The 25,246-nt window shown below is 57.0% G+C and overlaps 2 protein-coding genes across 30 annotated transcripts in view; one reads left to right on the plus strand and one right to left on the minus strand.

The window, feature by feature from the left end:
* Positions 1-22,047, plus strand: part of LOC125686119 (protein MANBAL-like) — a 50,450-nt gene extending 28,403 nt beyond the window's left edge. For 6 of the 29 annotated variants that reach the window (XM_048929792.1, XM_048929791.1, XM_048929794.1 and 3 more), the window contains exons 4-6: positions 8,887-8,968; positions 9,090-9,481; positions 9,929-10,044. In XM_048929792.1, the coding sequence (XP_048785749.1) occupies positions 8,887-8,968; positions 9,090-9,296 (289 nt within the window). In that variant the 3' untranslated portion in view covers positions 9,297-9,481; positions 9,929-10,044. The other 23 variants (XM_048929787.1, XM_048929789.1, XM_048929790.1 and 20 more) reach the window with 17 other exon arrangements.
* A 1,445-nt stretch (positions 22,048-23,492) lies between these two features.
* Positions 23,493-24,845, minus strand: LOC125686121 (uncharacterized). Its single transcript, XM_048929801.1, has 3 exons — positions 23,885-24,845; positions 23,766-23,812; positions 23,493-23,612 (listed from the first exon to the last, which is right to left on the minus strand). The coding sequence occupies exons 1-3, from the start codon at positions 24,479-24,481 to the stop codon at positions 23,552-23,554; spliced, it is 705 nt and encodes a 234-aa protein (XP_048785758.1). The 5' UTR covers positions 24,482-24,845; the 3' UTR covers positions 23,493-23,551.
* Between the last annotated feature and the right edge of the window lie 401 nt (positions 24,846-25,246).

Below are 25,246 nucleotides of genomic sequence, written 5' to 3' on the forward strand. Positions count from 1 at the left end.
TGTTGAGCGTCTGAGTGCTGCGCGGGCACCTTGCTGAGCCGGAGCCCGAGAGAGGAGAGGAGAGGAGAGGAGAGCAGAGGAGAGGCTGCACGTCAAGAGTGTCTGCCTGCCATTTTGGCTTGGCGCGTCGGCGTGTTCCTCCTTCCACGAAGGAGCCTGCACGGTGCACTGGGTCCAGCGTGCTACACGGCACTGCCTTCTGCTGCCTGCCTGCCTGCCCGCCTGCCTGCCTACTGCCCTGCTGAAGGGGAAAGAGCGGATTGTCGGGCTGCGTGCAGCCAAGGAGCTGGCTGCCAAGGAGGGAAACGGAGTATTGAGGAGCGGTTAGTGCGTGTTAGGTTTGGGTGTGGATGCAGCGGGGGCTGAGTCACCTCCATCAGCTGCTGGGGGCTGGGGCCGAGCCCGGTGCGTGGGGCTGCGCTGTGGGCAGGAGGGCTGCGGGGCTGGGGCAGTGGTGTGGGTGCAGCACATGGGGCCGTGAGAGGGCGTGCAGCAGGGAGGGCATTGGGCCCGAGCCGCGCTCGTGTTTGTGGCAGCACAGGGGCTGCAGGGGATGGCAGGAGCGCAGAGCAGAGCGGGGAGAGCCGGGCTGTATGAAGGCCAGGGCATGAAATCTTGCCTTGGCAGCTACGTAGCTGCTGAGCTTTTCCCCCAAGTCTTCAGACTGTGGGGTGATAAGGCTCCGCAGCAAAGGCAGCCGGGCCCTCCTGATACTTGGGGGTTAGGAAAGGGCAAAACAAATGAGTGTCTTTCAAGAGCACAAAGCAGTGAAGCAGAGCACAAGCCATTTATTGCCTGCGTAGGTGATCTTCTCCAGGCATGTCCATTGGAGATGTGCAGACTGAGTGTGGACAGAAAGCAAAGGGAAGGGAGGGGAGAGGAGGGGAAGAAAGTAAGAAATGAAAGGAAAGAGAAAGGGAAATGTGAAGGGGAAGAGAGAAAGAGAGAAGGAAAGGAAGAGAAAAGAGAAGCAAGGCAAAGAAAAGAAAGGCAAAGGAAAGCAAAAGGGGGCAAAGGGAAAAGGCAGAGAAGGAGAAGAAGACAAGTTGCATGCCGCCGGCGCCAGCCGAGGGGAATCCGGCAGCGGACCCCCGCAGCTGCCGCTCCCCCTCCTGCAGGCCCCGGGCCGCCCCCAGGCCGGCCTTAGCAACGTGAGGCCGCAGGCGGTTGGTAGGGCCGGGGCAGGAAGTGCTTCGTGGCGGCGGAGAGCACTTCCGGGGCAGCGCGGCATGGCGGCGCCGGGCCGGTGAGCGGGGCCGGGAGGAGCGGGCTGTGTGCTGGGAGCGGGGTCGGGCCTCGGTGCGGGGGCATGGAGGGGCGCTCGGGGGAGGAGCTGGCGGTGCTGCCGGCACGCAGAGGCGATGCGTGCGGCGCCGGCGAGTGGTGCGGGGTCGGGGGGCAGCTTCCTCTCAGGGAAGGCCGTGCGAGTGCGGAGCTTTGTTGGTGTTTCGGGCGTGTGAAGGAGGAGGCCCCGTAGGGCCTAGTTGTGGCCACAAAGCCCGGGCGGGCAGTGGAGCAAGGCGCCCGGGTGCTGTGTTGGCCGGAGGGCGCGGAGCTGGAAGAAGGTTTGTGAAGATGTGCTTCCTGTGGACGTCCGTTGTCGGGACGAGGCAGGGCTGCAGTTGTGTGTGATTGTGTTTGTTGCTTGGGAGAAGTGCTGCCTTAGTAGGCTGGGGGGGAGGGAGAGGGAGATTTTCAGACTGGCATCAGTCAGGAGCGCGGCACGTTTCTGCGTGCTTTGCTCATGCTGTTGTGTGGGTCCCCGCGAAGCATGGCTGAGCCAGGGTGGCCCCGTGTGTGTGTGCCAGCATTGTGCGCGGGTTTGGAATGGAGTCAGAGTGATTGTAATGACAATGCAGCTGGCGGTATTTCTGGTAGGGAATGGTTGAATCCCCAGCCGTGAGGCGCAAGAAGAGGCGCTGGATGCTAAGGTGGAAAGCGGAGCTTGTGTGTGCCAGGAGGCAGGCGTGGTGAGGTGCGCTTTGGAGCGTGCTGTTGTTGGCGCTGGGCTCGGGAGGCCCCTGAACATGGCGCTGTGTGCTGCGTGTGCCAGCCCCAAGAGATTCCCGTGTGGAAGAAGGGAGAGGATGAAGGAGGCCGAGGGCCCTTTTCTCGGGGCCGGCTCCTCTGTGGCCTCTTGCTTGCCGGAGAGAAGGGCTGCCCGCTGGGCACAGGGGGTGCCTTCTAGCTGCCGTCCCGTGCCCTGTCCTGCAGCCCCCTCCTCATGCTATGTGGAACGCCATGGCCAGCAGTGCGGCTGCCATTTTAGAACCTTCGCCGCATCACAGCCGTCACCTTGGTCACCGCTGCCCCGGCCAACGCACTCGCCTCTGAGAGCTCTGGCAGCCATGTCAGGAGCAAAGAGAGCGAGGGGCGAAGCTTGCCCAATTTCCAATAGGAAGGGAGAGCTGGGGGCCCCAGAAGCGAAGAGGAGGAGGGGGGCCGCCTTTAAGATCAAGCGGAGGAGGAAGGAAAAGAGAGTGCGTTTCCATCGCGCCTGGACCAGCGCTGTGACCACCTCCGTGGAGCCCATGGAGGTGGATCCACCTCCGGATGAGCCCATGGAGGTGGATCCACCTCCGGATGAGCCCATGGAGGTGGATCCACCTCCGGATGAGCCCATGGAGGTGGATCCGCCTGCGGCACAGCTGGCCTGGCACCACACCACCGTGCCAGGCCCCGCATCGGCGCCGTCCCACCGCCGCTGGTCCAGGCGCTCGGCTCCCTATCCGCTGCGCGGCCCCCGCCCCCAGCATTAGCTGGGTGGCATTAGTTTCCATCAGCTCCTCCTCTGGAGCCAATTCTGCGGGCCCCCAGCTCCATCTTCAACCTGTTATGTCCCCGTCCCTGTTTTTCTTGTTGATTTTAGTGTTAAGTTTAGTGTTAGTGTTAGGAGTAGGTTATTGTTCATGTTTTAGAGTTAGGCATAGGTTACTCGTAGTCTTTTAGTGTTAGGCATAGGTTCCTGTTCTTGAGTTAGGCATAGGTTAGTTGTAGTCTTTTAGTGTTAGGCATAGGTTCCTGTTCATACTTGACAGTTAGGGGTCGATTGCTGGTGTCAGGTGGAAGTGAGCAGCGCTCACTCGGTAAGCACACGGCTGATTGATCGTGCGAAGACATGAGTGCGAGTGCCGTGAGCACGGAGGCCCAGTGGCATCTTGGATGGATTGAATTTGCAGCTTGTGACTTTTGTGTTGCAGACCGTCGAGGAGCAGAGTGTGAGTGGCTGCGACCTTGTGTTGGGCCTCAGGAGAACAGTGTGTGACTGTGTCTCGAGCATCCTGCGTGGCCGTTGCCAGGTAGGTGTGCCTTCCTTTGCAGTAAGCAGTGCTTAGGCGTGAGCCCAGCTCATCCCCCTGTCCTGAGCAGATGGGCTTTCTGCGTGCTTTATTGCTGTGCTTGGTGCCGTCCGGCACAGCAGCAGCAAGGCCGTGAACACGTACGTAGCCAGGTAGATGCAAATGTGCAAGTGATGGTATGAATACTCTTGTTGTTAGTGTTCATGAGACAGTGGTCGTGCGTGTGTGATCAAGCTCAGGAAGAAGTTGATTCTTGCGTGTTCAGCTGTTGCTGAAATGCAAGTTTGGCATCCCTGCTTGTGGTTGGGTCGGAAGACCAAGGATATGTTCAGAGCACGTCTGTGAGTCAGGCTGGGAGTTTTTGCTAGCAGGAAGTCACAGCGTCGGAGCGCACGAATGGAATGATGGCTCTCGTTTCCCCCTTGTAGAAAGCAGCCTCCTGGAGAGCAGCAGAGCAGCAGGCTGTCTGCGCTATGGCCGCTGAACTGCATTTCTCGCCCCGTGAGATCCCTGAGCCCACGCTGATGGAGAACGTGCTGCGCTCCGGCCTCTTCTTTGGAGCCGTTTTCCAGCTTGTGTGCGTGCTGGCCATAACCCTGCCAGTTCCCAAGTGCCCAGAGACAGTAAGTAGCGCTCTGTTTGATAGAGGTTGATAGAAATGCTGAGGAAATGGGCTGGGAGGGAAGCAGCTGGAGCCGTGGCCTACGGTAGCGCGCCGCGGCATTGCTGAGAGTGCGGCAGTTTGTTCTGTCCTTCCTTGGGCGTGCGTGCTGTTCCTGGTGGCACGCAAGGAGCCTGGAGGTGCAAGCTCATCTTATCGTGGTGCTGCTGCTGGTGCTGCTGGTGCTGCTGCTTGTGTGGGCTGTGAGTGGCAGGCAGGGCGTCCCCCTGTGCAGGGACTGCCTTGCAGGCAAGGCCTGTAGACTGTAGCTTCCGTGGGAGTTTGGGGAACAAGAGAGAGGTGGAGTTTCTGTTGTGCCCTGATGTCAGGAAGGCAGTGTGCAGCAGTGGCACCCAAAGCTGCCCAGTCAGGTGTCTTGAGCTCCCAAAGCGAGCTGTCAGGCAATTGTCAGAAAGTTCCCTGACTGTTTGTGAATTGATTCCTGTAGGACTGGGACGGCTTGGAGTCTAAGACTTGGGAGACGGTGAAGAAACCAAAGGCAAGTGCTGCACAGCTAAGCAAGAAAGCCAAGAAGGAAAGCAAAAAGAAACGGTGAGGGCTTGAGCGCTAAGCCTCAAAGGCCAAAGGAAGCAGCGGGAATGCTTGCTGAGAGGTGCTCCAAAGGCAGCGCACTGTACGTCTGGTTTTGTGGCGTGGCCGTGCTTTCCCTTGCCCGGACATTGGAGAGGAACTGAGGAAGCTGGAAGGGCTTCTGATGCGTGACAAACAAATCGGACTTTGCCTGTGCGGGATCTCATGTGTGGCAAGAGCTGGGGACGCTGCATTCCTTCAGGGTCCTTCAGCTCGATAGCTGTTTCAGAATGTTGATGATGAGGTGAACTTACCGCATGTGGTTGGTCATGAGCGGTATCCAGGCTATTTTATTTTCTGTTGACATATCTACAAAAGGCAACCCAAATCCCTTTGTTTAAAATAAAAGGGAAAGCAACCTTTTACACCTGGTGCTGCCTCTTTCAGTAGCTGGTCCAAACATGCCTGGCTTGGGCTGGCAGTGGCAGGGCGATGAACCGGCCGGCTTCACGTCCCTCCGTGGAGATGGAGCTGCTTTTCCCGCGTTTCCATGTTGGTCTTGCCAAGTGGTGGCCTTTCAGCCAACGCGTAAGTGCTAGCGAAGCGTGTGAGCATCAGCTTGCTCTGTGAGGCCTGAGAGCAACAAAAGGAGAGGAAGCAGCGCGCGAGGAAGCAAGGTGTCCCTGCACTCAGCCCCTTGAGCTTGTCTCTCCAGCTTGCCTGGTGGCTTTTTCAGCCTTGTGTAGCACTGACTGTTCCTGCTTGCCCTGGGAAGGCCAGCTGCAGCTGCGGGCAGCCGTGGCCTGCACGTCAGGCTCCTGTTGAGCCGCAAGGAGTTCAAGTGCGGGTGGGCTGGTGTGAAGAGCAGCGCTGGGAGTGGGGCAGGAGGAGAGGGCAGCGGGAGGGCTGCAGGTGAGCGCGCCTCGGGCCCAGAGCTCAGGCGTGAGCCGGGAGGGCAGCGAGCCGTGCTGCGCTGCTTCAGCTGCAATGGCTTTGAGCGCGTCATGGGCAGCGCCGCGTGTTGAGCGTCTGGGTGCTGCGCGGGCACCTTGCTGAGCCGGAGCCCGAGAGAGGAGAGGAGAGGAGAGAGGAGAGGAGAGGAGAGGAGAGGAGAGGAGAGGAGAGGAGAGGAGAGGAGAGGAGAGGAGAGGAGAGGAGAGGAGAGGAGAGGAGAGGAGAGGAGAGGAGAGGAGAGGAGAGGAGAGGCTGCACGTCAAGAGTGTCTGCCTGCCATTTTGGCTTGGCGCGTCGGCGTCTTCCTCCTTCCACGAAGGAGCCTGCACGGTGCACTGGGTCCAGCGTGCTACACGGCACTGCCTTCTGCTGCCTGCCTGCCTGCCCGCCTGCCTGCCTACTGCCCTGCTGAAGGGGAAAGAGCGGATTGTCGGGCTGCGTGCAGCCAAGGAGCTGGCTGCCAAGGAGGGAAATGGAGTATTGAGGAGCGGTTAGTGCGTGTTAGGTTTGGGTGTGGATGCAGCGGGGGCTGAGTCACCTCCATCAGCTGCTGGGGGCTGGGGCCGAGCCCGGTGCGTGGGGCTGCGCTGTGGGCAGGAGGGCTGCGGGGCTGGGGCAGTGGTGTGGGTGCAGCACATGGGGTCGTGAGAGGGCGTGCAGCAGGGAGGGCGTTGGGCCCGAGCCGCGCTCGTGTTTGTGGCAGCACAGGGGCTGCAGGGGATGGCAGGAGCGCAGAGCAGAGCGGGGAGAGCCGGGCTGTATGAAGGCCAGGGCATGAAATCTTGCCTTGGCAGCTACGTAGCTGCTGAGCTTTTCCCCCAAGTCTTCAGACTGTGGGGTGATAAGGCTCCGCAGCAAAGGCAGCCGGGCCCTCCTGATACTTGGGGGTTAGGAAAGGGCAAAACAAATGAGTGTCTTTCAAGAGCACAAAGCAGTGAAGCAGAGCACAAGCCATTTATTGCCTGCGTAGGTGATCTTCTCCAGGCATGTCCATTGGAGATGTGCAGACTGAGTGTGGACAGAAAGCAAAGGGAAGGGAGGGGAGAGGAGGGGAAGAAAGTAAGAAATGAAAGGAAAGAGAAAGGGAAATGTGAAGGGGAAGAGAGAAAGAGAGAAGGAAAGGAAGAGAAAAGAGAAGCAAGGCAAAGAAAAGAAAGGCAAAGGAAAGCAAAAGGGGGCAAAGGGAAAAGGCAGAGAAGGAGAAGAAGACAAGTTGCATGCCGCCGGCGCCAGCCGAGGGGAATCCGGCAGCGGACCCCCGCAGCTGCCGCTCCCCCTCCTGCAGGCCCCGGGCCGCCCCCAGGCCGGCCTTAGCAACGTGAGGCCGCAGGCGGTTGGTAGGGCCGGGGCAGGAAGTGCTTCGTGGCGGCGGAGAGCACTTCCGGGGCAGCGCGGCATGGCGGCGCCGGGAGGAGCGGGCTGTGTGCTGGGAGCGGGGTCGGGCCTCGGTGCGGGGGCATGGAGGGGCGCTCGGGGGAGGAGCTGGCGGTGCTGCCGGCACGCAGAGGCGATGCGTGCGGCGCCGGCGAGTGGTGCGGGGTCGGGGGGCAGCTTCCTCTCAGGGAAGGCCGTGCGAGTGCGGAGCTTTGTTGGTGTTTCGGGCGTGTGAAGGAGGAGGCCCCGTAGGGCCTAGTTGTGGCCACAAAGCCCGGGCGGGCAGTGGAGCAAGGCGCCCGGGTGCTGTGTTGGCCGGAGGGCGCGGAGCTGGAAGAAGGTTTGTGAAGATGTGCTTCCTGTGGACGTCCGTTGTCGGGACGAGGCAGGGCTGCAGTTGTGTGTGATTGTGTTTGTTGCTTGGGAGAAGTGCTGCCTTAGTAGGCTGGGGGGGAGGGAGAGGGAGATTTTCAGACTGGCATCAGTCAGGAGCACGGCACGTTTCTGCGTGCTTTGCTCATGCTGTTGTGTGGGTCCCCGCGAAGCATGGCTGAGCCAGGGTGGCCCCGTGTGTGTGTGCCAGCATTGTGCGCGGGTTTGGAATGGAGTCAGAGTGATTGTAATGACAATGCAGCTGGCGGTATTTCTGGTAGGGAATGGTTGAATCCCCAGCCGTGAGGCGCAAGAAGAGGCGCTGGATGCTAAGGTGGAAAGCGGAGCTTGTGTGTGCCAGGAGGCAGGCGTGGTGAGGTGCGCTTTGGAGCCTGCTGTTGTTGGCGCTGGGCTCGGGAGGCCCCTGAACATGGCGCTGTGTGCTGCGTGTGCCAGCCCCAAGAGATTCCCGTGTGGAAGAAGGGAGAGGATGAAGGAGGCCGAGGGCCCTTTTCTCGGGGCCGGCTCCTCTGTGGCCTCTTGCTTGCCGGAGAGAAGGGCTGCCCGCTGGGCACAGGGGGTGCCTTCTAGCTGCCGTCCCGTGCCCTGTCCTGCAGCCCCCTCCTCATGCTATGTGGAACGCCATGGCCAGCAGTGCGGCTGCCATTTTAGAACCTTCGCCGCATCACAGCCGTCACCTTGGTCACCGCTGCCCCGGCCAACGCACTCGCCTCTGAGAGCTCTGGCAGCCATGTCAGGAGCAAAGAGAGCGAGGGGCGAAGCTTGCCCAATTTCCAATAGGAAGGGAGAGCTGGGGGCCCCAGAAGCGAAGAGGAGGAGGGGGGCCGCCTTTAAGATCAAGCGGAGGAGGAAGGAAAAGAGAGTGCGTTTCCATCGCGCCTGGACCAGCGCTGTGACCACCTCCGTGGAGCCCATGGAGGTGGATCCACCTCCGGATGAGCCCATGGAGGTGGATCCACCTCCGGATGAGCCCATGGAGGTGGATCCACCTCCGGATGAGCCCATGGAGGTGGATCCGCCTCCGGATGAGCCCATGGAGGTGGATCCGCCTGCGGCACAGCTGGCCTGGCACCACACCACCGTGCCAGGCCCCGCATCGGCGCCGTCCCACCGCCGCTGGTCCAGGCGCTCGGCTCCCTATCCGCTGCGCGGCCCCCGCCCCCAGCATTAGCTGGGTGGCATTAGTTTCCATCAGCTCCTCCTCTGGAGCCAATTCTGCGGGCCCCCAGCTCCATCTTCACCCTGTTATGTCCCCGTCCCTGTTTTTCTTGTTGATTTTAGTGTTAAGTTTAGTGTTAGTGTTAGGAGTAGGTTATTGTTCATGTTTTAGAGTTAGGCATAGGTTACTCGTAGTCTTTTAGTGTTAGGCATAGGTTCCTGTTCTTGAGTTAGGCATAGGTTAGTTGTAGTCTTTTAGTGTTAGGCATAGGTTCCTGTTCTTCTGTTCGAGTTAGGCATAGGTTAGTTGTAGTCTTTTAGTGTTAGGCATAGGTTCCTGTTCATACTTGACAGTTAGGGGTCGATTGCTGGTGTCAGGTGGAAGTGAGCAGCGCTCACTCGGTAAGCACACGGCTGATTGATCGTGCGAAGACATGAGTGCGAGTGCCGTGAGCACAGAGGCCCGATGGCATCTTGGATGGATTGAATTTGCAGCTTGTGACTTTTGTGTTGCAGACCGTCGAGGCACGAAATGGAGTACGGGCTCAGGGGAGCAATGGGTGCCTGTGTCACAACCTTCCTGAGCTCCCCTTGCAAGGTAGGTGTGCCTTACTCTGCGCTGCGGCACTGCTGTTCAAACACAGCTGGTGGCACTTTCTGCAGCAGGTCTGCTTGCTGTTAAGCTTTGCCCTTCTTTTGTGTCCTCCTGTCCTTTTCAGCTCCTGCTCCCCTCGCCTGCAAGTGGAGCAATGCTCAGGTTTGAGGAATCGTTTCCTTGGCAGGCGGTAAAAGACGACGCGGCTGCAAGTTTCGTGTCCTTGTTTGTCATTGGGTCAGTAGAGCAAGGAGATGCTCAGAACAGCTCTAAGTCAGCCTGGAACAGCAGCGTGCGCGAGAGAATAACGACTCCTTCTCCCCTCTTGTAGAAAGCAGCCTCCTTGAGAGCAGGAGAGCAGCTGCTGTGTGGTGCTGAAGGGCATTTCTCCCAGCTGAGATCCCTGAGCCCACACTGGCGGAGAACGTGCTGCACCACCATCTCTTCTGCAGGGCCGCTTTGCAGCTGCTCTGTGCGCTGGCTGTAATCGTGCCGGTTTCCAGGTGCCATAAGCCAGTAAGTCGTGCTCTCTGAGGCTGATAGAAAGGCATGGGCAATGGGCAGGGAGGGAACAATCTGCAGCTGTGGCCTACGGTGCTGTGCCCGGCACTGCTGAGAGTGCCGTCATTTGTCCTGCCCTTCCTTCCATTGCGCGTGTTCCTGATGCACGCCAGGAGCCTTGGGGTGCTGCTCATCTGCTGTGCTGTGCTGTGTGTGCTGCCAGGCAGTGTCCAAGCCCTGTGCAGGCGCTGCCCTGCAGGAGATGGCTTTGGGTTCTGGTTTATGTGGGACTTTTGGGCAGGAGACAGAGGTGAAGTTTCTGGTGTGCCCTGATAGCAGGAAGGCCGTTTGCAGTGCTGGCAGCCAAAGCTGCCCGGGCGGTGCCTTGAGCTCCCCACACGAGCTGTCAGCCACTTGTTAGCTGTGAAGGTTCCCTGACCGTTTGTGCCTTGATTCTTGTAGGACTGGCACAGTCTTGGGACTCAGTCTGGCGAGGCAGTGAAGAAAGCCAAGGCAAGTGCTGCTCTGCTGAGGAAGAAAGCCCAGAAGGAGAGCAAAAAGAACCGAGCAGGGCTTGAGCAAGAAGGCCCACAGGACACTGGGATCAGCTGGAATGCTTCCTCGGAGGTGGCACCAAAGGCAGCGGACTGAGTCCAGTTTTGTGGCATGACTGTGCTTTCTCTGTCATGGACAGTGCAGCGGAACTGAGGCACCTGGAAGGGAAGGGCTTGTGCTGCGTTCCCAGCAAGGAGGGATTGCCAGAGCCAGGTCTTCAGCTATGGCAAGAGGTGGAGAGGCTGTGTTCCTTCAGGCTGCGTCTCTTCAGGGCCAGGGCCGGTCTAGTGTGAGATTCAAGTATGGCTAGCCGGGCCTGGAGGGAGAGGAGCTGACATAGCCACAGGGTCAGGCTTCTCCTTGTGTCTGGCTGGAGGCTGATTGACTCATTGCTAAGCAGAAACCCTGGGCGCTGGGGTTTCATTTTGGGCTGTGTTGATATAAATACAACCCAGAGCCTTTTGTATTGAATAAAAGCAAAACCAACTTTTTCCACACGGTGCTGCCTCTTTCCATAGCTGGTCAAAAGGTGCCGTGCTTGGGCTGGCATCACAGGGCCGTGAACCAGTCAGCTCTGCCCTGAAATTCTGCTGGTTTTCCCCCATTTCCTTGTTGGTCTTCCCAATGGGTGGCCTTTCAGCCCACCTGTAGCTGCTGCCCACAGGCTGTGAGCCTGCCCTTGCTCTCCAAGGACCGCCAGCAAAAGCACGAAGGAGGGGAAGCAGCCCGGGAGGAAGAAAGGTGTCCCTGCACTCAGCCCCTGGAGCTTGCCTCTCTTCCTGGTGGCTTTTTCAGCCCTGCGCTGTGCTGAGGGTTGCTTTTTGCCCCGGGAAGCCCAGCTGCACGCGGGCAGCCTTGGGCTGCACATCAGCCTGGCATTGGGGCACGAGGAGTGGAGGTGTGGGGGGGATGGTGTGAAGAGCAGCGCTGGGAGCGGGGAGGAGGAGAGGGCAGCGGGTGGGCGGCAGGGGAACGTGCCTCGGAGCAGAGCTCAGCCTCGAGGCTGGGCGACACGGAGCCGTGCTGCGCTGCTCAAGTGCGGTACGGCAGCGCCGCGTGTTGTGCCAGGGCGCTTTGCTGAGTCCAGGGGCGGGACGGAGCTGCAGCTGGCCAATGAGAGGCACGAATGGGCCGGAACTGGCCCTGACCGATGAGTGGCCGGAGGCGGCGTGGAGCTGCGATGGTGGAGGGGCTCGTGGTGTTTTTGTGGCAGAAAATCCCAGATTTCAAGGGAACGCCTGGGATTGTTGGCAGAAAACCCTTTAATCCCTGTTTTTCCCCTTAAATCTGGGGTTTTCTCCCAGAAATCCCTGTTTTTCCCCTTAAATCTGGCTTTTCACTCCCAGAAATCCCTGTTTTTCCCAATAAATGTGTCTTTTTCTCCCAGAAATCCCTGTTTTTTCCCCTTAAATCTGGGCTTTTCTCCCTGAAATCCCAGTTTTTCCACTTAAATCTGGCTTTTATCTCCCACAAATCCTAGTTTTCCCCCTTAAATCTGGATTTTTCTCCCAGAAATCCATTTTCCCCCTAAATCCGGGTTTTTCTCCCAGAAATCCCATTTTTTCTCCTTAAATCTGGGGTTTTCTCCCAGAAATCTCCGTTTTTCCCCTTAAATTGGGGGTTTTTCCTCTTAAATATGGCTTTTCCACCTATGAAATCCCAGTTTTCCCCCTTAAATCTGGGGTTTTCTCCCAGAAATCCCTGTTTTTTCCACTTAAATCTGGATTTTTCACCCAGAAATTCCTGCTTTTGCCCTTAAATCTGGGGTTTTCTCCCAGAAATCCCATTTTCCCCCTTAAATTTGGGTTTTCTCCCACAAATCCCTGTTTTCCCCCTTAAATCTGGGGTATTCTCCCAGAAATCCCTGTTTTTCCACTGAAATTGGGGGGTATTCCTCTTAAATATGGCTTTTCCTGCTATGAAATCCCAGTTTTTCCCCTTAAATCTGGCATTTTCGCCATGAGAGGCGACTGCTTTGCCCAGTGTTTTCCTGTCGCTCCTTGCAGTTCCTGCATTTGAATTACTGCACGATGATGTGCTGTTTCAACTGCTCCTCGTACCTCTGCATCATCTGCAGACTGTGCTGCCAGGGCCCTGATGGAGTGGTGGAACGCTGCTGGTGCTGGGTGGAGGCCAAGGCCCCTTTCTATCAACTGGCTTCCAGCTGAGCTTTTGCCAGTGCTCGCAGCCCTCTCTGCCTGGCCCTTGGGGTGGTTTTGTGCCCACCTCGTAGCCCCCTTTTTTAGCTGGTATGTCGTCCACTTGCCTGTTGTGAGAGAGAGTGAGGAAAGCCTTACAGAGGTGGAGAGAAACAGAATTCACCGCTGTTTTCTCTCCCACCAAACTTCCCCTCCCCCCGTACACAGCTGTCACATTGGTACCCAGTTTCCCCTTTGTTCTCTGTCACCCTTTCCCTTCACGAGTCTGGGGACGACTCCTATTTTGTTTGTATCTGTTAAGCATGATGTAGAATAAGGGGGGGGAACGTCCTGGTGCTACGCTTTGGGTTCTCAGCATTGCACACCATCTCATCATGTCATGCACTGGGGGTTTGGCTGCTGATGCTCAAGTTGCGGGTGCCTGTCTGGAGGAGAAGAACCACGTTTCCCCAGGGGGCTTTGCGGTCAGCAAGGACACACAGCTCCTGGCCAAGTCCCCTGATGTTCTCGTCTTCGCCTGCGCTTCTCCGCCTGCTTTTCTTCCTGGGCTCAACTGGACCGCAGTTCTCAGCTCAGCGCTGTGGTGAGGCCTATCCACCTTTCAGACACACTCTCTCTCTCGCTCGCTCTCATTCTATTTTGCTGATACCATATTTAGTAAATCAGTTTGTTGCACCTCAGATCGTTGCCACTGTTTTCAATCATTTTGGGATCCCCTGTTTCCCTTTTCCGCCCTGCTGCTCATGGAACCGGGCCAAACCAGGCCATCAAGTGCTGCCATCGAGGCATCTCCACTTCAGAGCTGGATAGAGAGCGGGGAGAGAAAGAAAGGGGAAGGGAGGGGAGAGGAGGAGAGGGGAATGGAGCCTGAAGCCTGGAGGAGAGGCAATGTCACCGCGGTGTTCAAAAAGGGCAAGAAGGAAGAGCCAGGCAATGATGGGCCAGCCAGCCTCACCTCTGTCCCTGGAAAGGTGATGGAACAGCTGTGCTGGATGCCATCTCCTGACAATGGAAGAAAAGGTTATCAGGAGTAGTCAGCACGGGTTCACAAAGGGGAGGTTGTGCTTAACCAACCTGGTAGCCTTCTATGATGTTGTCTCTGGCTGGGTGGATGGGGGCAGAGCAGTGGATGTAGTCTATCTTGATTTCAGCAAGGCATTTGATACTGTCCCCCACGACATCCTTATAACAAAGCTGAGGAAGTGTGGGATAGATGAGTGGACAGTGAGGTGGGCTGAGAACTGGCTGACTGGCAGAGCACAGAGGGTCGTTGTTGGTGGTGCAGAATCCGGTTGGAGGCCTGTAACTAGCGGTGTTCCTCAGGGGTCTGTGCTGGGTCCGGTCTTGTTCAACATCTTCATCAATGACCTTGATGAGGGGATAATGGCCACCCTCAGCAAGTTTGCTGATGATACGAAGTTGGGAGGATTGGCTGAAGGCCGTGCTGCCATTCAGCAAGACCTGCACAGGCTGAGAGCTGGGCACAAAAAACGGGATGAGGTTTAACAACAGCAAGTGTAGAGTCCTGCATCTGGGGAGGAATAATTCCATGCAGCAGTACAGGTTGGGGGATGAGCTGCTGGAGGGGAGCTCTGCAGAGAGGAACCTGGGTGTCCTGGTGGACGACAGGTCGGCCATGAGCCAGCAGTGTGCCCTTGTGGCCAAGACCATTTAAGTACATCCCACACCATTACAGAATATCCCAGCACCATCCCACAACATCCCAGCAAATCCCAGTACAACCCAGCACCATCCCAGCCCCATCCCAGCACCTTCCCACACCATCCCAGCCCCAAACCAGCACCAGCCCAGGACATTCCAGCACCAGCCCACCGCATCCCAGCATATCCCAAAACCATCACACACCTTCCCAGAACATCCCAGCAGATCCCAGCACATCCCAGCAGATCACAGCAAATCCCAGCGTCATCCCACACCATCCCTGAACAACCCAGCACCATCCCAGCAACATCCCACAACATCCCAGCACAACCCAGACATCCCATACTATTCCACAACATCACAGCACCTTCCCAGCACCATCCCAGCTGCATCCCACAATATCCCAGTACATTGCAGCACCATCCCACAACATGCCAGCCCGTCCCATCCCCATCCCAGCACAATCCCACACCACCCCAGTTCATCTTACACCATCCCAGCACATTCCAGCACCATTTAAGCACATCCCAGCACATCCCACACCATTACAGAACATACCATCACATCCCAGCACATCGCAGCACCATTCCAGCACATTCCAGCCCCATCCTTGCACATTCCCACACCATCCCAGCACATTGCAGCACATGCCAGCACCACCCCACAACATCCCAGCAAATCCCAGCCACATCCCACACAATCCCTGCACAACCCAGCACCATCCCAGCTACATCCCACACCATCCCAGTACATTGCAGCACCATCCCACAACATGCCAGCCTGTCCCTGCCCCATCCCAGCACAACCCAGCACGTTCCACACAATTCCATACCATCCCAGCACGTCCCAGCCCAATCCCAGCCCCATCCCAGCACATCCCAGCACCAGCCCACTGCATCACAGCATATCCCAGAAACATCCCAAACCTTCCCAGAACCATTCCAGCACATCCCAGCTCATCTCAGAACCATCCCAGCACATTCCCACTTCGTCCCAGCACAACCCAGCACCATTCAAGCACATCCCAGCACATCCCACACCATTACAGAACATACCATCACATCCCAACACATCCCAGCACCGTTCCAGCACATCCCCACCTCATCCTTGCACATTCCCACACCATCCCAGCACATTCCAGCACATCCCAGAACATCCCAGCACCATCCCACAACACCCAGGCATGTCCAAGGACGATCCCAGCACATCTCATCTCAGCTGCTGCATCCTACAACATCCCAGCACATCACAGCACAACCCAGCACCATCCCAGCTGTATCCCACACCTTCCTAGGACATTCCAGCACCATCCCACAACATCGCAGCTGGTCCCAGCCCCATCCAGGCACAACCCAGCACGTCCCGCACAATTCCACACCATCCCAGCACCTTCCCAGCACATCCCAGCACCAGCCCACAACATCCAAGCATATCCCAGAACCATCCCACACCTTCCCAGCACCATCCCAGAACACACCAGCACATCCCAGCACATCCCAGCCACATCCCATCACCTTTCCACACCATCCCAGCACAACCCAGGACCTTCTGACACCTTCCCAGCTCATTCCAGCACATCCCAGCACATCCCAGCATCATCCCATGCCATCCCTGCACAACCCAGCACCATCCAAGTACATTCCAGCACCATGAAGCACATCCCAGCACAGCCCAGGTCCATCCCCGCACCATCCCAGTACATCCCAGCCTATTCCAGTGAATCCCAGTACCATCCCACTGCATCCCAGCAACATCCCAGCACATCCCAGCACATCACTGCCACATCACAGCCCCATCCCACACCATCTCACGCCATCACAGAACATCCCAGCACATCCCAGACCCATACCAGCCCCATCCCAGTACGTCCCAGCACATCCCACCACCATCCCATCACAATCCCACACCATCCCAGCACATCCCAAGACATTCCCACACCATCCAAGCACATGCCAGAACATCCCAGTTCCATGCCAGCAAATCCCAGTACATCCCAGCTCATCCCACACCATCCCAGCCCTATCCCATCCCATCCCATCCCAGCAACATCCCAGGCCATTCCTAGCACATCCCAGCACATCCCAGCCCCATCCCAGCACATCGTGCACTATTCCATACCTTCCCTGCACATCCGAACACATCCCAGCCCCATCCCAGCACCTGTATCCCACCCAGGTATCCATCTAGAAACTCAGCTTCCCCAGTCTGTCAGTGAACAGACACAAAGACACCCACCGTGCGCTGCCTTCTCCTCCACCATTTCCTTCAGGACATGGCAGAGCCTCTGCGGATATTCTCCAATTCTCCATGCCTCTCTCCGTCTCTCAGGACCTGAACACAAAGCACGAAAATACATTGCAGACAAACAAAGGACTGAACTGAATGGACTTTGGGTGAAGTCAATACAGACAACAGCCACCCCTGGGACGCCTGTGGGGCTCCAGCACGGCAGGCAGACAAGGATTTTGGCCCGGCCTTCCCTGCAGGCACTTCTGCACCCAAAGGCTGAGGACAACTTTCCATCACACGCTGCCATCTACGCAGCTGCGGAGCAGAGTTATACAAGTTGCAGAGCTGCCAGGAGGGCAGCTGGCTGGCGCTCAGCATCCCAGCACCATCTCAGCACCATTCCAGCACATCCCACACCATGACAGAGCATCCCAGCACCATCTAAGCACCATTCCAGCACATCCCACACCATGACAGAACATCCCAGCACCATCTCAGCACACACCAGCACAATCCCACAACATCGCAGCATGTCGAAGGATGATCCCAGCACATCTCAGGCCCATCCCAGCACAACCCAGACAGCCCATACTATTTCTCACTTTCCCAGCACCTCCCAGCCCCATCACACACCATCCCACACCATCCCAGAACATCCCAGCACCTTCCCAGCACACATCAGCACCATCCCACAACTCCCCAGCATGTCCAAGGATGATCCCACCACATCCCAGCACATCTCATCCCAGCCGCTGCATCCCACAACATCCCACCACTTCGCAGCACAACCCAGCACCAGCCCACCACATCCCAGCCCCATCCCAGCACCATCGCAGCACAGCCCAGCACCAGCCCACCGCTTCACTGCAAATCCCAGAACCATCCCACAACTTCTCAGCACCATCCCAGACCATCCCAGCATCATCCCAGTACATCTCAGCAACATCCCAGCCCCATCCCAGCACATCCCAGCACCATAACAGTACATCCCAGCATATTCCAGTGAATCCCAGCACCGTCCCAGTGCAACCCAGCAACATCCCAGCCCCATCCTAGCACCATTCCAGCACATCACAGCCCCATCCCACACCATCACAGAACATCACAGTGCATCCCAGCACATCCGAGCCCCATCCCAGTACGTCCCAGCACTTCCCACACCATCCCAGCACATCCCAAGACATTCCCACACCATCCAAGCACATGCCAGAACATCCCAGTTCCATGCCAGCAAATCCCAGTACATCCCAGCTCATCCCACACCATCCCAGCCCCATCCCATCCCATCCCAGGCCAATCCTAGCACATCCCAGCACATCCCAGCCCCATCCCAGCACATCGTGCACTATTCCATACCTTCCCTGCACATCCCAGCACATGCCAACACATCCCAGCCCCATCCCAGCACCTGTATCCCACCCAGGTATCCATCTAGAAGCTCAGCTTCCCCAGTCCTTCAGTGAACAGACAGAAAGACACCCACCGTGTGCTGCCTTCTCCTCCACCATTTCCTTCAGGACATGGCAGAGCCTCTGCGGATATTCTCCAATTCTCCATGCCTCTCTCCGTCTCTCAGGACCTGAACACAAAGCACGAAAATACATTGCAGACAAACAAAGGACTGAACTGAATGGACTTTGGGTGAAGTCAATACAGACAACAGCCACCCCTGGGATGCCTGTGGGGCTCCAGCACGGCAGGCAGCCAAGGATTTTGGCCCGGCCTTCCCTGCAGGCACTTCTGCACCCAAAGGCTGAGGACAACTTTCCATCACACGCTGCCATCTACGCAGCTGCGGAGCAGAGTTATGCAACTTGCAGAGCTGCCAGGTGGGCAGCTAGCTGGCGCTCAGCATCCCAGCACCATCTCAGCACCATTCCAGCACATCCCACACCATCACAGAACATCCCAGCACCATCTAAGCACCATTCCAGCACATCCCACACCATCACAGAACATCCCAGCACCATCTCAGCACCATTCCAGCACATCCCTCACCATCACAGAACATCCCAGCACCATCTCAGCACCATTCCAGCACATCCCACACCATCACAGAGCATCCCAGCACCATCTAAGCACCATTCCAGCACATCCCACACCATGACAGAACATCCCAGCACCATCTCAGCACACACCAGCACAATCCCACAACATCCCAGCATGTCGAAGGATGATCCCAGCACATCTCAGGCCCATCCCAGCACAACCCAGACAGCCCATACTATTTCTCACTTTCCCAGCACCTCCCAGCCCCATCACACACCATCCCACACCATCCCAGAACATCCCAGCACCTTCCCAGCACACATCAGCACCATCCCACAACTCCCCAGCATGTCCAAGGATGATCCCACCACATCCCAGCACATCTCATCCCAGCCGCTGCATCCCACAACATCCCACCACTTCGCAGCACAACCCAGCACCAGCCCACCACATCCCAGCCCCATCCCAGCACCATCGCAGGACATCCCAGAGAAGGGCAGAAGAAGCAGAGAAGGGCTGCCCGCTGGGCACAGGGGGTGCCTTCTAGCTGCCGTCCCGTGCCCTGTCCTGCAGTCCCCTCCTCATGCTATGTGGAACGCCATGGCCAGTAGTGCGGCTGCCATTTTAGAACCTTCGCCGCATCACAGCCGTCACCTTGGTCACCGCTGCCCCGGCCAACGCACTCGCCTCTGAGAGCTCTGGCAGCCATGTCAGGAGCAAAGAGAGCGAGGGGCGAAGCTTGCCCAATTTCCAATAGGAAGGGAGAGCTGGGGGCCCCAGAAGCGAAGAGGAGGAGGGGGGCCGCCTTTAAGATCAAGCGGAGGAGGAAGGAAAAGAGAGTGCGTTTCCATCGCGCCTGGACCAGCGCTGTGACCACCTCCGTGGAGCCCATGGAGGTGGATCCACCTCCGGATGAGCCCATGGAGGTGGATCCGCCTCCGGATGAGCCCATGGAGGTGGATCCGCCTGCGGCACAGCTGGCCTGGCACCACACCACCGTGCCAGGCCCCGCATCGGCGCCGTCCCACCGCCGCTGGTCCAGGCGCTCGGCTCCCTACCCGCTGCGCGGCCCCCGCCCCCAGCATTAGCTGGGTGGCATTAGTTTCCATCAGCTCCTCCTCTGGAGCCAATTCTGCGGGCCCCCAGCTCCATCTTCACCCTGTTATGTCCCCGTCCCTGTTTTTCTTGTTGATTTTAGTGTTAAGTTTAGTGTTAGTGTTAGGAGTAGGTTATTGTTCATGTTTTAGAGTTAGGCATAGGTTACTCGTAGTCTTTTAGTGTTAGGCATAGGTTCCTGTACTTGAGTTAGGCATAGGTTTGTTGTAGTCTTTTAGTGTTAGGCATAGGTTCCTGTTCTTCTGTTCGAGTTAGGCATAGGTTAGTTGTAGTCTTTTAGTGTTAGGCATAGGTTCCTGTTCATACTTGACAGTTAGGGGTCGATTGCTGGTGTCAGGTGGAAGTGAGCAGCGCTCACTCGGTAAGCACACAGCTGATTGATCGTGCGAAGACATGAGTGCGAGTGCCGTGAGCACGGAGGCCCGATGGCATCTTGGATGGATTGAATTTGCAGCTTGTGACTTTTGTGTTGCAGACCGTCGAGGCACGAAATGGAGTTGGGGCTCAGGGGAGCAATGGGTGCCTGTGTCACAACCTTCCTGAGCGCCCCTTGCAAGGTAGGTGTGCCTTACTGTGCGCTGCGGCACTGCTGTTCAAACACAGCTGGTGGCACTTTCTGCAGCAGGTCTGCTTGCTGTTAAGCTTTGCCCTTCTTTTGTGTCCTCCTGTCCTTTTCAGCTCCTGCTTCCCTCGCCTGCAAGTGGAGCAATGATCAGGTTTGAGGAATCGTTTCCTTGGCAGGCGGTAAAAGACGACACTGCAGGGCATTTCTCCCAGCTGAGATCCCTGAGCCCACACTGGTGGAGAACATGCTGCACCACCACCTCTTCTGCAGGGCCGCTTTGCAGCTGCTCTGTGCCCTGGCTGTAATCGTGCCGGTTTCCAGGTGCCATAAGCCAGTAAGTCGTGCTCTCTGAGGCTGATAGAAAGGCACGGGCAATGGGCAGGGAGGGAACAATCTGCAGCTGTGGCCTACGGTGCTGTGCGTGGCACTGCTGAGAGTGCCATCGTTTGTCCTGCCCTTCCTTCCATTGCGCGTGTTCCTGATGCACGCCAGGAGCCTTGGGGTGCTGCTCATCTGCTGTGCTGTGCTGTGCTGTGTGTGCTGCCAGGCAGTGTCCCAGCCCTGTGCAGGCGCTACCCTGCAGGAGATGGCTTTGGGTTCTGGTTTATGTGGGACTTTTGGGCAGGAGACAGAGGTGAAGTTTCTGGTGTGCCCTGATGGCAGGAAGGCAGTTTGCAGTGCTGGCAGCCAAAGCTGCCCGGGCGGTGCCTTGAGCTCCCCACGCGAGCTGTCAGCCACTTGTTAGCTGTGAAGGTTCCCTGACCGTTTGTGCCTTGATTCTTGTAGGACTGGCACAGTCTTGGGACTCAGTCTGGCGAGGCAGTGAAGAAAGCCAAGGCAAGTGCTGCTCTGCTGAGGAAGGAAGCCCAGAAGGAGAGCAAAAAGAACCGAGCAGGGCTTGAGCGAGAAGGCCCACAGGACACTGGGATCAGCTGGAATGCTTCCTCGGAGGTGGCACCAAAGGCAGCGGACTGAGTCCAGTTTTGTGGCATGGCTGTGCTTTCTCTGTCATGGACAGTGCAGCGGAACTGAGGCACCTGGAAGGGAAGGGCTTGTGCTGTGTTCCCAGCAAGGAGGGCTTGCCAGAGCCAGGTCTTCAGCTATGGCAAGAGGTGGAGAGGCTGTGTTCCTTCAGGCTGCGTCTCTTCAGGGCCAGGGCCGGTCTAGTGTGAGATTCAAGTATGGCTAGCCAGGCCTGGAGGGAGAGGAGCTGACGTAGCCACAGGGTCAGGCTTCTCCTTGTGTCTGGCTGGAGGCTGATTGACTCATTGCTAAGCAGAAACCCTGGGCGCTGGGGTTTCATTTTGGGCTGTGTTGATATAAATACAACCCAGAGCCTTTTGTATTGAATAAAAGCAAAACCAACTTTTTCCACACGGTGCTGCCTCTTTCCATAGCTGGTCAAAAGGTGCCGTGCTTGGGCTGGCATCACAGGGCCGTGAACCAGTCAGCTCTGCCCTGAAATTCTGCTGGTTTTCCCCCATTTCCTTGTTGGTCTTCCCAACGGGTGGCCATTCAGCCCACCTGTAGCTGCTGCCCACAGGCTGTGAGCCTGCCCTTGCTCTCCAAGGACCGCCAGCAAAAGCACGAAGGAGGGGAAGCAGCCCGGGAGGAAGAAAGGTGTCCCTGCACTCAGCCCCTGGAGCTTGCCTCTCTTCCTGGTGGCTTTTTCAGCCCTGCGCTGTGCTGAGGGTTGCTTTTTGCCCCGGGAAGCCCAGCTGCACGCGGGCAGCCTTGGGCTGCACATCAGCCTGGCATTGGGGCACGAGGAGTGGAGGTGTGGGGGGGATGGTGTGAAGAGCAGCGCTGGGAGCGGGGAGGAGGAGAGGGCAGCGGGTGGGCGGCAGGGGAACGTGCCTCGGAGCAGAGCTCAGCCTCGAGGCTGGGCGACACGGAGCCGCGCTGCGCTGCTCAAGTGCGGTACGGCAGCGCCGCGTGTTGTGCCAGGGCGCTTTGCTGAGTCCAGGGGCGGGACGGAGCTGCAGCTGGCCAATGAGAGGCACGAATGGGCCGGAACTGGCCCTGACCGATGAGAGTCCGGGGGCGGGACGGAGCTGCCGCTGGCCAATGAGAGGCACGAACGGGCCGGAACTGGCCCTGACCGATGAGTGGCCGGAGGCGGCGTGGAGCTGCAATGGTGGAGGGGCTCGCGGTGTTTTTGTGGCAGAAAATCCCAGATTTCAAGGGAACGCCTGGGATTGCTGGCAGAAAACCCTTTAATCCCGGTTTTTCCCCCAAAATCTCGGGTTTTCTCCCAGAAAGCCCTGTTTTTCCCCTTAAATCTGGGCTTTTCTCCCTGAAATCCCTGTTTTTCCCCTTAAATCTGGGCTTTTCTCCCTGAAATCCCAGTTTTTCCACTTAAATCTGGCTTTTATCTCCCACAAATCCTAGTTTTCCCCCTTAAATCTGGATTTTTCTCCCAGAAATCCATTTTCCCCCTAAATCCGGGTTTTTCTCCCAGAAATCCCATTTTTTCTCCTTAAATCTGGGGTTTTCTCCCAGAAATCTCCGTTTTTCCCCTTAAATTGGGGGTTTTTCCTCTTAAATATGGCTTTTCCACCTATGAAATCCCAGTTTTCCCCCTTAAATCTGGGGTTTTCTCCCAGAAATCCCTGTTTTTCCACTTAAATCTGGATTTTTCACCCAGAAATTCCTGCTTTTGCCCTTAAATCTGGGGTTTTCTCCCAGAAATCCCATTTTCCCCCTTAAATTCGGGTTTTCTCCCACAAATCCCTGTTTTCCCCCTTAAATCTGGGGTATTCTCCCAGAAATCCCTGTTTTTCCACTGAAATTGGGGGGTATTCCTCTTAAATATGGCTTTTCCTGCTATGAAATCCCAGTTTTTCCCCTTAAATCTGGCATTTTCGCCATGAGAGGCGACTGCTTTGCCCAGTGTTTTCCTGTCGCTCCTTGCAGTTCCTGCATTTGAATTACTGCACGATGATGTGCTGTTTCAACTGCTCCTCGTACCTCTGCATCATCTGCAGACTGTGCTGCCAGGGCCCTGATGGAGGGGTGGAACGCTGCTGGTGCTGGGTGGAGGCCAAGGCCCCTTTCTATCAACTGGCTTCCAGCTGAGCTTTTGCCAGTTCTCGCAGCCCTCTCTGCCTGGCCCTTGGGGTGGTTTTGTGCCCACCTCGTAGCTTTCTTTTTTAGCTGGTATGTCGTCCACTTGCCTGTTGTGAGAGAGAGTGAGGAAAGCCTTACAGAGGTGGAGAGAAACAGAATTCACCGCTGTTTTCTCTCCCACCAAACTTCCCCTCCCCCCGTACACAGCTGTCACATTGGTACCCAGTTTCCCCTTTGTTCTCTGTCACCCTTTCCCTTCACGAGTCCGGGGACGACTCCTATTTTGTTTGTATCTGTTAAGCATGATGTAGGATAAGGGGGGGGAACGTCCTGGTGCTACGCTTTGGGTTCTCAGCATTGCACACCATCTCATCATGTCATGCACTGGGGGTTTGGCTGCTGATGCTCAAGTTGCGGGTGCCTGTCTGGAGGAGAAGAACCACGTTTCCCCATGGGGCTTTGCGCTCAGCAAGGACACACAGCTCCTGGCCAAGTCCCCTGATGTTCTCGTCTTCGCCTGCGCTTCTCCGCCTGCTTTTCTTCCTGGGCTCAACTGGACTGCAGTTCTCAGCTCAGCGCTGTGGTGAGGCCTATCCACCTTTCAGACACATTCTCTCTCTCGCTCGCTCTCATTCTATTTTGCTGATACCATATTTAGTAAATCAGTTTGTTGCACCTCAGATCGTTGCCACTGTTTTCAATCATTTTGGGATCCCCTGTTTCCCTTTTCCGCCCTGCTGCTCATGGAACCGGGCCGAACCAGGCCATCAAGTGCTGCCATCGAGGCATCTCCACTTCAGAGCTGGATAGAGAGCGTGGAGAGAAAGAAAAGGGAAGGGAGGAGAGAGGAGGAGAGGGGAATGGAGCCTGAAGACTGGAGGAGAGGCAATGTCACCGCGGTGTTCAAAAAGGGCAAGAAGGAAGAGCCAGGCAATGATGGGCCAGCCAGCCTCACCTCTGTCCCTGGAAAGGTGATGGAACAGCTGTGCTGGATGCCATCTCCTGACAATGGAAGAAAAGGTTATCAGGAGTAGTCAGCACGGGTTCACAAAGGGGAGGTTGTGCTTAACCAACCTGGTAGGCTTCTATGATGTTGTCTCTGGCTGGGTGGATGGGGGCAGAGCAGTGGATGTAGTCTACCTTGATTTCAGCAAGGCATTTGATGCTGTCCCCCACGACATCCTTATAACAAAGCTGAGGAAGTGTGGGATAGATGAGTGGACAGTGAGGTGGGTTGAGAACTGGCTGACTGGCAGAGCACAGAGGGTTGTTGTTGGTGGTGCAGAATCCGGTTGGAGGCCTGTAACTAGCGGTGTTCCTCAGGGGTCTGTGCTGGGTCCGGTCTTGTTCAACATCTTCATCAATGACCTTGATGAGGGGATAATGGCCACCCTCAGCAAGTTTGCTGATGATACGAAGTTGGGAGGATTGGCTGAAGGCCGTGCTGCCATTCAGCAAGACCTGGACAGGCTGAGAGCTGGGCACAAAAAACGGGATGAGGTTTAACAACAGCAAGTGTAGAGTCTTGCATCTGGGGAGGAATAATTCCATGCAGCGGTACAGGTTGGGGGATGAGCTGCTGGAGGGGAGCTCTGCAGAGAGGAACCTGGGTGTCCTGGTGGACGACAGGTCGGCCATGAGCCAGCAGTGTGCCCTTGTGGCCAAGACCATTTAAGTACATCCCACACCATTACAGAACATCCCAGCACCATCCCACAACATCCCAGCAAATCCCAGTACAACCCAGCACCATCCCAGCCCCATCCCAGCACCTTCCCACACCCTCCCACACCCTCCCAGCCCCAAACCAGCACCAGCCCAGGACATTCCAGCACCAGCCCACCGCATCCCAGCATATCCCAAAACCATCCCACACCTTCCCAGAACATCCCAGCAGATCCCAGCACATCCCAGCAGATCACAGCAAATCCCAGCGTCATCCCACACCATCCCTGAACAACCCAGCACCATCCCAGCACCATCCCAGCTCATCCCAGCACAACCCAGACATCCCATACTATTCCACACCATCACAGCACCATCCCAGCTGCATCCCACACATTCCCAGTACATTGCAGCACCATCCCACAACATGCCAGCCCGTCCCATCCCCATCCCAGCACAATCCCACACCACCCCAGTTCATCCCACACCATCCCAGCACATTCCAGCACCATTCAAGCACATCCCAGCACATCCCACACCATTACAGAACATACCATCACATCCCAGCACATCGCAGCACCATTCCAGCACATTCCAGCCCCATCCTTGCACATTCCCACACCATCCCAGCACATTCCAGCACATGCCAGCACCACCCCACAACATCCCAGCAAATCCCAGCCACATCCCACACAATCCCTGCACAACCCAGCACCATCCCAGCCCCATTACACACCATCCCAGTACATTGCAGCACCATCCCACAACATG

The sequence above is a fragment of the Lagopus muta genome, chromosome 32, assembly GCF_023343835.1.
Source record: "Lagopus muta isolate bLagMut1 chromosome 32, bLagMut1 primary, whole genome shotgun sequence".
Classification (NCBI taxonomy): domain Eukaryota; kingdom Metazoa; phylum Chordata; class Aves; order Galliformes; family Phasianidae; genus Lagopus; species Lagopus muta.

Coding starts and splice junctions, on each gene's coding strand:
- LOC125686121 (XM_048929801.1), bottom strand. CDS start 24,481: ATGGTCTTGGCCACAAGGGCACACTGCTGGCTCATGGCCGACCTGTCG. Junction 23,813..23,884: donor ACATCATAGAAGCCTACCAG/GTTGGTTAAGCA, acceptor TTCCATTGTCAG/GAGATGGCATCCAGCACAGC. Junction 23,613..23,765: donor TCACCTTTCCAGGGACAGAG/GTGAGGCTGGCT, acceptor CTCTCTATCCAG/CTCTGAAGTGGAGATGCCTC.